This window comes from Camelus dromedarius, chromosome 1, assembly GCF_036321535.1.
Source record: "Camelus dromedarius isolate mCamDro1 chromosome 1, mCamDro1.pat, whole genome shotgun sequence".
Taxonomy (NCBI): Eukaryota; Metazoa; Chordata; class Mammalia; order Artiodactyla; family Camelidae; genus Camelus; species Camelus dromedarius.
The window spans coordinates 8,579,473-8,593,821 of NC_087436.1; the positions used below are offsets into that span (position 1 = coordinate 8,579,473).

General features: G+C 35.3%; 1 protein-coding gene across 3 annotated transcripts in view; it reads right to left on the bottom strand.

The window, feature by feature from the left end:
• FSTL5 (follistatin like 5) overlaps nucleotides 1–14,349 on the bottom strand; it is a 663,480-nt gene that overhangs the window by 39,524 nt on the left and 609,607 nt on the right. For all 3 annotated transcript variants that reach the window (XM_064487260.1, XM_064487220.1, XM_010986860.3), the window contains one exon: nucleotides 12,880–13,004. In XM_064487260.1, coding sequence (XP_064343330.1) covers nucleotides 12,880–13,004 — 125 coding nt within the window. The remainder of the gene's footprint in view (nucleotides 1–12,879; nucleotides 13,005–14,349) is intronic.

Sequence of the window (14,349 nt, forward strand, 5' to 3'; positions counted from 1 at the left end):
TTTTAATTGAAGTATAGTCAGTTTACAATGTTGTGTCAACTTCTGGTGCACAGCATAACAGTTCGGTCATACACATACATACATCTATTCATTTTCATATTCTTTTCATTATAGTTTACTACAAGGTATTGAATAGAGCTCCCTGTGCTCTACAGAAGAAATTTGTTGTTTATTTTATAGATAGTAGTTAGTATCTGCAAACCTGGAACTCTAAATTTATCTCTTTCCACCCCCTTTATCCTCTGGTAACCATAAGTTTCTTGTCTATTTCTGTGAGTCTGTTTCTGTTTTATGAATAAGTTGATTTGCCTTTTTATTTTTTTTAGATTCCACATGTGAGTGATATCATACGGTATTTTTCTTTCTCTTTCTGCCTTATTTCACTTAGAATGATAATCTCCAGGTCCATCCATGTTGCTGCAGATGCTATTATTTTATTCTTCTTATGGTTGAGTAGTATTCCATTATATAAATATACCACATCTTCTTTATCCAGTCATCTGTTGATGGACATTTAGGCTGTTTCCATGTCTTGGCTATTGTAAATAGTGCTGCTATGAACATTGGGGTGCAAGTACTTTTCTGAATTAAAATTCATTCTGGATATATGCCCAGGAGTAGGATTCTAGATCTTATGGTAAGGCTATTGTTAGTTTTTTGATGAATCTCCATACTGTTTCCCATAATGGCTACACCAAATGACATTGCCACCAACAATGTAAGAGGGTTCCCTATTCTCCACACAAGCAGTTTTAAGGGTTACTTAAGGCAACTACCATTTTTTACTTCCCTCGACACTGTTTCTATTCATTTTGGAGGCCTGTATACCCTACACCATACTGGTGTAAACACCAAAGGATAAAACCCTGGCAGTTTAATGTTTATTGCCTAATATTTTTAATATACTCAGTGGTTATGGTGAATGTGTCTACTCACGACTGAGGACAGATTAGACTTCAGAGAAGTTTTCTCAATATAAGTACTAATTTGGTGGGGTTTTTTGTTATAGTTAAATTTAAAGGCTCTGTGATATTCTTTTCATGTACTTCAGTTTTGCTTGAACCAAACCTGACATCATGCTGCCTGATTATTTTTTTTCAATAAAAGTAGCAAGAGATGGAACATTGTAACATAACGAGTGAAAGTTAACAAGTGAGCATTTTTCATTTAAAGAAAGGAATGCATTTATCTAGACATTCTCTGATTGACTCACAGTACCCAGTTTCTTTTTTCCTACATGAATAGCCATAGGGAGGCTACAGCCAGAGGTTGACAACTAAGTTAAAATGGGACAAAATATTAACTCAAGTGGAATCACACGGAATCGTTTTTCCAGCCTCTAATCATTGTAAAGACAGAGGATATCAGTGCCACCAATGTTGTCCTTCTAAAGACACCCCCTACCACTACCACTATTACTCCATTTAAAATAAATTTGTTTTTATGCCAAAAAAAGAGAAAAGAATGTGATGTAGATGTGAACTAAGCATTTTAGCCACATTCACATAAACTTTTCAAAATATTCTGACTGCTATAATTAATTTATGCATGTATTTTCAAAGACAAAATTATGTAATAGCATTGCTTTGTTCAGTCACACAGGAGTTCACCATTCAAAAGGGAGTTTTTTGGTTATGATACTTGTATTTAAAGTTTTAACATTTTAATAAAACATTTCATCAAGAAAAAATCATGAATTCAGAGAATTAGATGTTATGGTAAAATATATCACCTTCCTTCAACAGAAAAATAATATATCTGTAGTAGAAAAGAACAAATCTCACTTCATATTGGATCTGTTCCTGTGATTTTAATGCTGTGCTCTGTTTCCTGGGCTCCGTCACGCTGGTTCTGCACCTTTTGTAAAAGGATGTTGCCTGGAGCCTGAAATAGACAGGAGAGCCCATCCTCAAGGCTCTGACCTTTAAGGGTGTAACACTTTTCCATTCATATAAAGGTAACAAGTTGCGGAATAGAAAATAACGTTTGTTTTGTTGAAGGTACACCATAATCTGACCCAGATGGACAGCTGCAAGAACAAAGAATTCCTACACCAAGAGGTTTGCCACAACCAACCACATCCCCTCCTTTTTTCAGTATAAAAGGAGCCTGGATTCTGACTGGGGGAAGATGGTTCTCCAGGACATTAGTCTGCCATCTTCTCAGTCTGCTGGCTTTCCAAATAAAGTCACTATTCCTTGCCCTAACACCTCATCTCCTGATTCACTGGCCTTTCACGTGGCAAGCAGAATGAGTTTGGACTTGGTAACATATCCACTTAAAGATAGAAAGAATTAGAAATCTTGTACACATTATTGTTTTATATACATGTTTTGTGAGAATTGATTAATGATTTATCTGCTGTTTCAGAATGTTATAGTCTAATCAATTGAATAAATGTATAAAACAGATCCTGCAATGCACACATGAGATTCATTTAAGAAATTACCTCAGGTCTCAGGATAAGCCCTGCCTCCCTCTTGTGAAACATCATACTGTATCGTAACTTCTGATGTATTTCCTCATTCATCATAATTGTTATTTGAGTCTGTTTTTACTACTAAACAAAGAAACCCAAGCAATCTAGGTAGCCATTATCATTCACTCATTCAGGGTAAACTAAGTTTGATTTACCATTTCTAGCAAAATCCCAAATCATATATGACAAAGGGGAAAAGTACATAGAAAAGTGCTATGAATACATCACAGCTCTCTCCTAAGCAGAATACTGGGTCCCGTAAATGGACGACCCTATGTTTTACAGAACACTTTGATGAGTTGGCATGAGGACCTCTGAGGGAAGAAGCAAGAGCTATCTTACTTTGCATAATAAAACTCAAGAGGCAGATCTGCAATGTAGAGTGTTTCTAATTACATGTCATTATTGCTCCATTGATTTCTTCAGGAAAAAATGCCACAGAGCAAATCTAGTTAGAGGTTTTATTAACTTGCAGAACTTGGGAGTCTACTAATATAACTGTGCAAAACTTTTCCTTTTTTAAAATAATGAAATCCTTGTGTTTCAAATATACCTTGCGTTTAAACCCAGCCTTATTTCCCATATGACAAAAACATCGCAGTTAATACAGGATACTCATCTAAGGGAATGTTCTTTCAAAAGAGGTTCATCCACTTGGGGTGTAATAGAAAAGAACAAATATGACTCCATATTGGATCTGTCCTTTAGCTCCAACCCTGTGCTCTGTTTCCTGGGCTCAGTCATGCTGATTCTGCACCTTTTGTAAAAAAGAATGTTGCCTAGACCCTGAAATGTACAGGACAGTCCACTCTCAAAGCTCTGACCTTTAAGGGTGCAACACTTTTCCATTCATAGAGATAAAAAGTTGCAGGACAGAAAATAACATATGTCCTGTTGGAGGTTTCCAGGAATATCATGACCTGACCGATGTAGACAGCTGCAAGAACAAAGGATTCTGACACCAAGAAGTTTGCCACAAGCAACCACACCCCCTCCCCTTTTCAATATAAAGGGAGCCTGAATTCTGACAGGGGGAAGATGGTTCTCCAGGACATTAGTCCCCCATCTTCTTGGTGTGCTGGCTTTCTAAATGAAGTTGTTATTCCTTGCTCCAACACCTCACCTCCCAACTTACTAGCCTGTCGTGTGGCGAGTAGAATGAGTTTTGACTCATTAACACAGGCAATAGGCCCTTTCTTTTCAAGATTGAGATGGAGATAGTTCATATGGGGTAGAGACCAAGTGGGGAAGCAGACACAGCTCTCTAACACAGGAAGCAGTGAAGATAAACCGAATACACACACACACACAACACTAGGCTGCAAGCACGCAGCGATATTATGTCTTAAGCATTTTACACTCCCTGTGTGGGCTGTACTAATATGCTAAAGAAGGTTGAAAGTACAGCTTAAAAGCAAATCCAGTAACTGTAATGAAAGCAGAAGAATGGCATTACAAGTCAAAGCTCGAAGGGTATATTACATTCACTTCTTTGAAATAAGATGAAGAAAATTGTGTTTATGTAGAAGAAACTTTGCACCCATGTAAGCATGCAGGAAGATTTGTCAACAATGATTTACATATGTGTGTGCACATGTACTCGTAAAAGTATGTAATTTGCTTAATAAGCAATTTATGACTGGGCTTTTCTCTTTTTCAGATAGTGCCCTGGGCTCTGGGAATGTAATGACCCCGAGAGGTGGCAGATCCTGACAATCGGGAGTTTGTGTTTGTGTAGAGTGGACTGGGGAAAAAGAGGCTCAGAGACACTGGGAAAGGGAAGGTCACGGTTTCAGAATTTGCGTGTTTCCGACATTCACTATTTAAGAGAATAGAGAGAAAAAGTTCCAGCTCCTGGGATATTTGGAATCCCTTTTGTTTGTCAGTTTATTTGTCTTTGTGGGAGGAATTAGTATCTAAGAATGATGGGAGTAAATAAACAAGTTTCTTCTGATAGTACAGGGAACTATAGTCAACATCTTGTAGTGACCTATAATGAAAATGAATGCATGTATGTACATGTATGACTGAAACATTATGCCATACACCTGAAACTGACACAACACTGTAAACGGACTATACTTCAACTTAAAAAAAAATGGGAAAAAAAAGAATGAAGGGAGAAAAGAAACCCTGAACTACTCTGAATTGTGACTTTGCGAGATCTTTATCTAAGACCCATTTTTGGAAAGAATCTCAGTTGCTGCTTATCACTCTGAGAGCATAGTTTTCCTAAAAAGTCATGGAACAACTGATGTTTTCAATTTCCGATGTGCTTGGATTTCAATGCAACCAGGTAATTTTAGTGCTGAAACTATCTCTATGCACCTGGCCTGTCCATGAATCAAGTCACAAGTGCAGAGCTGTCTTGATATATGGCCAGCCATATATATAATTTGGCTTTAACAGATTTGATAAAATATGAGGGATGGTGACATACTTTACTTTAACTTTCACTTTCCCAGAATGTTTATTTTTCCCTTGGAGAAGCTTTAAGGAAACATATATCAAACCCAATCCCTTCTTAATCATTTTCTTGCTGTAATTTATAATGGAAAAGCAGTGCTCCAGACCTCCCTCCAGGCCAGCAGAACGATGCCTGCTACCTGCTATTTCATTTTTCTTTATTCCCTGCAGTGCAGACATAGCCATTGGTTGTATGGGGATCATGGCGGATCTGACCCTGGATAAGTCCTCAGTCCCCTATTGCTATATTTGATTGCCAGCACTCATTCGAATTTTGAGGGCTCTAAAAGAGTGCCTCCAGTTAACGTTGTCCTTTCCAGCCCACCCAAATTGAAGAATACTATTGAGGTCCACTTTCCACAGGATCCTGAATTATGCAATCTGAGATATTCATTGGAACTAATTTCATCTTGGGGTACGTGATGGGAGAGAGAGGAGTTTTCACAAGGAAACTACTGGAACATTATTTGCTGTTTGTTTCTTTGTTTTGGTTAGCAGGTCAAATGTAGAGGAAGACAAAAGTGTGGCGCCTGGCATTTTTCGAATGTTTATATAAGTACCAGTTGCCGTCAAGCTCTCCTCATCACTGGGATTTACAAATATACTTATTTATCTTATTGCTTATCATGTAATCATTGACTGAAATACACACACACACACACACGTCTAATGAACAACAATTAATTTTAAGACACTATGTAATCAATCGATCATCCATGAAGAAAAATAATCATAAAAATGTCAAATTCCCATCCGTTCCATTTTTGCCTCAAGAAATAGGAGCACTTTAGAGGTAGATGTCTAGGAAAATATAACCCAAAGAAATGGGAGAAGTGGTTTGAAATTCTAGGCAATAAGATCAAATGGTAGTGCTGGGGGCGTGATTTCAAGAGTAAGTAAGCCTTTCAAAGCATCTCTGATAGCAAAAGTGTTACCTCAGTTGCTAAGTTTCCTTTCTACTTATAGAACTAGTCCTGGAGTAGACACGTACATCAGAAATAACTGCCTTCTTGCATTTACTGTAAGTGTCCTCTGTGCCAATTGACACTGGCAGACTTGAATGAAATGGGATTAAATCTGTTCCTAGTTGCACTTCAATCTGGGAGTGGACAAGAGATGGGAGAGGCGTGATTTGCAGGTGCTATGAGGGTCAGGCTGTAAATATGTCTTTTTTCATCATGTGTTTTAAATTTATCAAAGGTATTATTTTAGTCCGTGAAATTTTAAAGAATTTCTACGTAAAGCCTTAAATAGCCCAAATGTTAGCTGTGCCCTTGCAACCGAGGTAAAAACATCTTGCTGTTAATCCTTTTTCTTATCTTCCACCTGTTTTTTTCATGACAAGTCAAAAGCTCTAAAAGAGACTTCTGCTGATTTTTGCATTTCTGGTAGCTTTACTTGATGGCTTTCTTAGTATCTTGTACTAAACTTTATCAAATTCCCCTGCTCTGACCACATTGGCCCCCATGTAGTTCTTACTTTTGTCCGCTAACTCCCCAAAATAAATCCTTTTTGGAAGTATGACCTAAGATTTTTCAGGGACATCCAGTGGAAATGTTTCTTCACTCATTGGTTGTCATTCTGCCTCCTCATTAGTTCCTCTTCTTACTCTTTCAAGTATCCTCACCCCTCTAAATATTTACACAAAATAAAAAAAAAATGATAACATGATAAATTACTGGCAAATCTACTGTTTTTCATTTCTTATATGCAAATATTAGTGGCAGCTGTACTGTAAATTGTAATCTTTACACATATTATAAGAAATTGACATTTAATTACTGTCTTCAGAGTGGTTCCAAAAATAAAACAATAATTTATGTAAATATCTATTCTTTTAAAAATTTAGTTGCTTTGATGTTTAATCCAATCATTGAAACACAACTATTTTTTCTGAAAGAAAATTTATTTTTAAATTAGTATTTAATATCTGGCTACTTTAAAAAATTGATAACAAAATTATTAAATTCCCATGCATTAGCCATATCATTAAAAAATTAAGAGTAGTGGAACTATAATACTATTCAAATATATCTATTTACATGTAATGATATAATAACAGTTCTGTGAAATCAAATTTTTAGGAAAGTGAAACATTTTGCTTGACATCTGTAGAGCACTTTGATGAAAAAATAATAACTTATTTCATTTTTTATAATATTAATAGACATAATTGATTCTTCTGAGAATTACATACATATTTTCATTTTTTACAGTCTCTTTTCATTTTACCTATCTGGATATTTTGTACATAGAATAAGACATAATTCCAAATCTAAATTCTTCATATAAGAAATTAATATTTCTCATGTCATTACAAAACACGGTCCTTTTGTACTGCATAATCTCTTCAACTTTAGAACTATGATTCATGGTTTGTTAATCACTTATTGAAATTTAAGGTTTTTAAAGAAAATTCTCTATGAACTGCCAGTCTGAAAAATGAGTGTCTACCTAATACACATTGCCAGTTAACTGAAATGCCTGATGAATTACTAATGTGAAACACACATCATTTATTAAATATTCAACAGAACTATTTTTGTAAAAAATAACAGAATGTAAGATATAAAATGTTTTATTCTTACTTAAAAGCAAATAAGCATATAATTTTAGAGTGATTGAGATCAATGTACTTCAATAAACATCAGAAAATCGTTTGTGTTATTACATCAATTTCAAGTACTTTATACTTTTTCTAAATATTTGGGGGATGAATTCACCAACTCACACTCTGGTGTATTAAAAGTATCCATTACGTGTTTTAATAGCCTTTTAAAAATAAAGGTTTCGTCAATCAGCGTTTAGTCAATCCCTTTCAGAAGTGCAGGAACTAATGGGGAGACAGGAGTGTAATACACTCTCTCATCTTCCAGGAAGAGTAGTTTAGTGAAACTAAATTGTATTCACAACAGGGGTTCACACACGCAATTTTTAAAGAATAGTTGCCTGCTGGTCTGGGGTTTTTCTGCACAAGCAATCAAATTCAAGAATGAGGAAGGAAAGGACGCAAACTTGCTTCATTGGCCAGAACTCAGCTGTTTGGAGACCATTCTGATTTAGCGCAAACATCGGTGGCACTGGTGTGGCTGAGCCTAGATGTGTACCCAGCCTAGGGCTCAGGTTATTTTCAGATTTCTATAGAGAAGGAGTGATAAGCAAAACCCACAGAAGGGATTTTTCACTAAAAAGCTCTTACTCTCTAGTATAAAATAGAAAGAATGGTGTGTGGCCTGGGCTGTGTCACTCAGGATGGGATGGAATTCAGCTGAGTTGTGAGAATGAGTAAGTGGGCCCTCATTCTCAGGCAGTTTTTAAATGAAAATTAGTCTCCTGAAATTCAAATTCATCAGGCCACTGTAAAAGGCACCTGCTGTTAGGCTCTGACGAAGTTTTAAAGTGCTGAGAATTTCAAACGGTCTTAAAAAGTGAACAACATTCCCAATTTTGTGAAGATGGATGATTTTTTTTTTAAGCTACAAGTTTATCTTTTAATACAGATTTAGGAAGTAATTTTGTTTCTCTTAAAGTCTTTAGTTTCCATTTACCTCACAGAGTAAACAAACCTGAGAATTATAGACCAAAAAAAAAAGGAGAAAAAGATGAGAAGAAATCAAGCAGAGAAAAATAAAGACTTTCAGCAAAACCACTGCTAATCTCAGGGAAGCTCTTGTTCCAATGTAGATTATGAGTAATCTGGACACAGCTGTTACGGGCAACTTAACATTCAAACACTATATGATTCCTATCCCTAGAAAGAAATGAAGTCAGCTGGCTGAGATCACAAGAGCCAAAGGAAAAGAGTGTTGCTGGGACATTAAGGCTTAGATCTGTCTGATAGGAGACATAAGTCCTTCTTACTGCAGTTTACAGCTTTCACACCATTCCCTATACTTAATGCCCAACTCACTGCATGTCCCACACTATGTAAGATGCTGAGAAATCAGGTGCATAAGAAATAGTCTTGGTGAGAATGTAGTTTGGTGTAGCCATTATGGAAAACAGCATGGAGATTCCTTAAAAAAATTAAAAATAGACTTACCATGTGATTCAGCAATCCCACTCCTGGGCATATATCTGGAGGGAACTCTAATTTGAAAAGACACATGCACCCCAATGTTCATAGCAGCACTATTTACAATAGCCAAGACATGGAAACAACCTAAATGTCCATTGACAGATGACTGGATAAAGAAGTTGTATTTACACCATGGAATACTACTCAGCCATAAAAAAGAATAAAATCATGCCATTTGCAGCAATATGGATGGATGTGGAGATCATCATTCTAAGTGAAGTAAGCCAGAAAGAGAAAGAAAAATACCATATGATATCACTTACAGGTGGACTCTTAAAAAAAAAAGAGAGACACAAATGTACTTATTCACAAAACAGAAACATATTCACAGACAGAGAGAGCAAACTTATGATTACTAGGGGGAAATGGGGTGGGACAGGATAAATCAAGAGTTTGATATTGGTAGATACTAACTACTATATATAAAATAGACACACAACAAGTTTCTTCCATATAGCACAGGGAACTATATTCAATATCTTTTAGTAACCTATACTGAAAAAGAATATGAAAGGGAGTAGATGTATGTATATGTCTGACTGAAACATTATGCTGTACACTAGAAATTGACACAACATTGTAAACTGATTATACTTCAATTAAAAAAAAAAGAAATACAGTCTTCATTCAATACTACTAGTCTGGTTTAGGAAAGAGTGTAACAGTTCCTTCTTTCTTTATTTCCATTCCTATGAGAAACATGAATTAAGTGCCTACCAGTCTAGAGTCACTAAGGATATAAAATCCTGACACCTGTCTAGACATTTTTCAGACATGGGAAATATAAATTATTTGAAATGGCCATCTGAAAGAAAAGCAGATTAGTGTGATGGGGGATCAGAGGAAGAAGACTTATACTAATTAAACATATATTATGCATCAGATCTTCTGCCTGGCCTGGACTATGTACCAAGCACAATAGTCAGAAAATAGTCTCAAATTTGGAAAAACGCAATTCATAGAAAAAGCAATCTCAGAACACATGCCACATTTGGGCAGAAAAACGTTCCATGAATTGGTAAGAGAAAAGACCACATCTACCCTCAGGTTCTCCTGATGTGTAATAAATCCTCATTATGTTAAAAACACTTTACATATTTAAACATCTATTTTTGGAAATGCATGCTACCTTCCATTCTTATTCTTCACTTTAGTAATAGGAAGAGTTGCTGTGAAACACAGTAGGAAGCATGATGATCATTCACATTCATTCCAAATGGGGCTCTGTATGCAGGTAGAATTGTGATAATTTAATTTTGTCTTCTTACAAGTATTGGCAAAACACTTGTGCATTTCACTATACACCCCTAGATGAAATCAAGATGTTTAAAAATATCCTCAAGCATACTTTTCAGTGTTTCTCATAAGTTATAGAAATAACTTAAATAAAACGTTGCCTTATATGTGTTCACATTATATGAATGTTCTTGTAATGATTAATAGCTCCAACTTCAGATATGTAGTAATCATTTTGACCCTAAAGAGATGTTAAGTTCTGAGAGTGTATCAGTTAAACATACAAACACAAAATGACTCATGGCACTCACTTTATTCAGACAAATTTAGACTCCTCTCCCTGATAGCTATTTTATCCTAATGACACAATATACTTGTAGGAGAAAAAAATACCCAGAACTATATACTATTAACCATATTAGTGTCATAGACACAGGAATTTGGACCCAAATAATTGAATTAATAGTGTATTTTTAAAAAATACACAAAGTTGACGATAGTATATCAGATACAATGATAGGGAATAGGAGAATGAGATAAATAAAAGCAAATGTTACATATCAAATTATCGATTAGTAATAATTTACCAACAACTTGAAAACAACAAAAGCATATTTATTCATCATAACACTCAATGCCAATGAAAGGACGTTTGATCCTCATCCAATTAGTATAAAAACATTATATATATTTTAGACACCATCTCAAGTGGGATAATTTTCAGTTCATATTCTTATTTCTTTGGTCTCTGAATGATTATAATGCTTGCAGTCAGAGCTAAATATTACTTTGATGCAAATGCTTTTCAAATATGCTGCATTTCCATTAAGTTCTACTTATTTTCCATAAAAACATGTAATAATTGTGACAGTATATCATGATTTTTAATCTCTTTATTGCTAAGCACATGATAGGCATTCTGAAAACAATAATAAATTGCTTGACAAATATATCAAACTCTTGGAAAGCATCTATTTGGGTGCACAAAGAACAGTTTAAATTTAATTGACCGTGAGCCACAACTCTAATTTATGAATCTCCCTTTTTATTTTTCCAAGTTGAATTCTGCACTCTTTCAGAATTCTTACAACTCCAACTTTTATAAGAGATAATTTTCAGTTTAATTCAAGGGAAACAAATGTACACAAGAACCAAATAATGGCTCATATAACATATCTGAAGCAGTTCCCCTCATCAAAATTTACTTGAAAAAGAGAATAAAATACTAGTTTGTTTCAGATTCACTAATATTGCTAAGCACTGCTTTACATTGTTTCGAATACATTATCAAAACACATAGTATCAGAAATTGTCAATATACAAATTCTCCCCCTTTTCATCACTTAAAGCACTTCTGCAGAACCTTCAGAGTGATATCATTGGAAGTTATCATTTTTTTACTTTTTTGTAAATACTTAAAGATAAAACATGCCAACATGTTTTCTGAGGGTACAGACCTCAAACATTTTTTTAATTGATGTATATATGATTTACAACATTGTGCTAGTTTTTGGTGTAAAGCATAATGTTTCAGTTATACAAATATATGTTTTTTCATATTTTTTCATTATAGTTATTACAAGATATCGAATATAGTTCCCTGTGCTATATAGTAGGTCCTTGTTGCTTATCTATTTTATGTACAGTACTGTGTATCTGCTAATCCCAAACTCCTAATTTATCCTTACCCCCACTTTCCCCTTTGGTAACCATAAGTTTGTTTTCTACATCTGTGAGTCTGTGTTTTGTAAATAACTTCATTTGCATCATTTTTTTCAGATTCCACATATATGTGATATATAATATTTGTCTTTCTCTTTCTGACTTACTTCACTTAATATGATAATCTCTAGGTCTATCCATGTTGCTGCAAATGGCATTGTTTCATTCTTTTTAATGGCTGAGTAATATTCCATTGTGTATATATGTGTGCATGTGTGTATCACATCTTATTTATCCAATCATCTGTCATGAACATTTATAGACCTCAAACATTTCAACTTTCCATACTCACTAATACAGTGTTATATTCATTCCTATATGGGCAAAAACGATATAAGAATGCTATTACAATACATTGAATAGGTGGTGATGAGAGTGGCTCTCCTCTCTGGGAGGAACTCAGGCCAAGTTCAAATGTCAGCATTTTGCAAAATCCTAATAAGAATATCTTAATGATAATTGGCAAAAATATGAACTGTAACATCGATTTAAAAATGCAACCATATCTTTGTAAATTCACTTCTCTATTACACAGAAAAGGAAGTACATCACACAAAATTCATCATCATATTGATAAATGAATGTCCATCAGGCAGATGAGACAAAGCTAAATCATGTGCAATGATGTGTCTAATTGTTGGGTAACTGAATTTTTCTTTTGGTGATTTCCCATGGCTTTCTATCAGAAGTAGAGAGAAACCAAAACATGGATACAAGGAGTGGGTATAGCTCAGTGGTGGAGCATGTGCCTAGTATGCATGAGTTCCTGGGTTCAATCTCCAGTACCTCCGTTAAAAAAAACTGATAATAAATAAACCGAATTACCTCCCTCCAGAAAAATCTTAAGTAAATAATTTTTTTTATTGAAAAAAAAGTGGGTACTCATCTTAGCACTTACCTCATGTGGGTGACGACAAGTGTGGGGCTGGGGATGTAAAAGTCGTCCACGCAGTCAAAGTGCTTTCCCACCGGCTGGGTGTGGATGGTGTGGTGAGGGGTGTTCCCGCTGGCCAGGGTTATGACCTACACGGAACAGCACATTTAGACCTGGCAAACCATGCCCTCCATAGCATCAGCTGTGAAGTAAATCTTTGGCAGTTGTCTGCCTAGACTCTTTATTCCCACCCTCAAATTAGTATATTATCAAGCAATTTGGAATTCTGTAATCGGTTGCTTATTTTCAAGGTAGAAGCTGCTGCTGCTATAGAGAAAAAAATTGAAAAAGATTTGTCTACTTAAAATATAAAACATGCATATAAGTAACTTATGTATTCTAGAAATGTTATTGCTAAAATGAGAAAAATAAAAAGTGGACGTATGAGATAAATGAGATACTCACTTGCTTTCTTTTTCTTTCTTTCTTCTTCAGTTCCTTTCCTCCCTTCCTCCCTTCCCTCCTTCCCTCCTTCCTTCCTCTCTTCCTCCCTCCTTCTTTCCCTCCTTCCTTCCTCTCTTCCTTCCTTCCATCCTTCTTTCCTTCCTTCCTCCTTCCTTCCATCCGTCCTTCCTTCCCTCCTTCCTTCCTTCCTCCCATCCTCCCTTCCTCCCTCCATGGCTTTTTTGAGGAATAACTGATAAATAAAAACTTCCCCCTCCTATAAAAGATTTGGAAACATAGAACAGAGAACTAAAAAAAAATACCACATGAACTATTTTTGCTCTTAGAAATCTTAGAATAGAACACCATATTTTGAACCTTTTTTTTCCTTTTACACATAGAAAATAACAGATTTAAGTGAGTTTTAATCAGAGAGGTTTCTTCTAACTATTCATCATTAATTGGTCTTGGAAACTCTCATAGTTCATTAAAGAAAAGATCACCACTTTTGAGCTCCTTTATTCCTTATACACCATTGCACACCAAATTCTATCAGCTCCTCCTCCCGATTTCTCACACCTCCACCTTTGCTCTGTTGCCCTTGTTGCAAAGCCATTGCTCTGGATTTTGCCTTTTGAAGCACTCTCCTGCCTTTGTTTTTCCATTTTAAATCATTTCTACATATTATCACAAAATTAAACTTCCTAAACTAGTGACTGCCTAAATTAAGTAGCATTTCCTCCCCCAAAACTGAATGTTTTCCTTAGGTTTTTAAGACAGAAGCAAATAGCATTTTTATTTTTAGGGTTTTTTTTCCCAAAAAGGTTAATTTTTCTTCATTCAAATGCGTATAATTTCGTGAGTTCCATTGGAAATTTTGCCAACTTCAAGAAAATGGATTATTGCAACCATCAGGATAGACGCAGTTATGTGACAGTCAAAAAAAATAAATAAATGAAACAGAAACAAATCTTTACATCTTAGTGGCTTAGAATACAAAGATTTTGTTTCATACCTGTTGCTTCCCCAGAGGGCTCTGGCAGGATATCT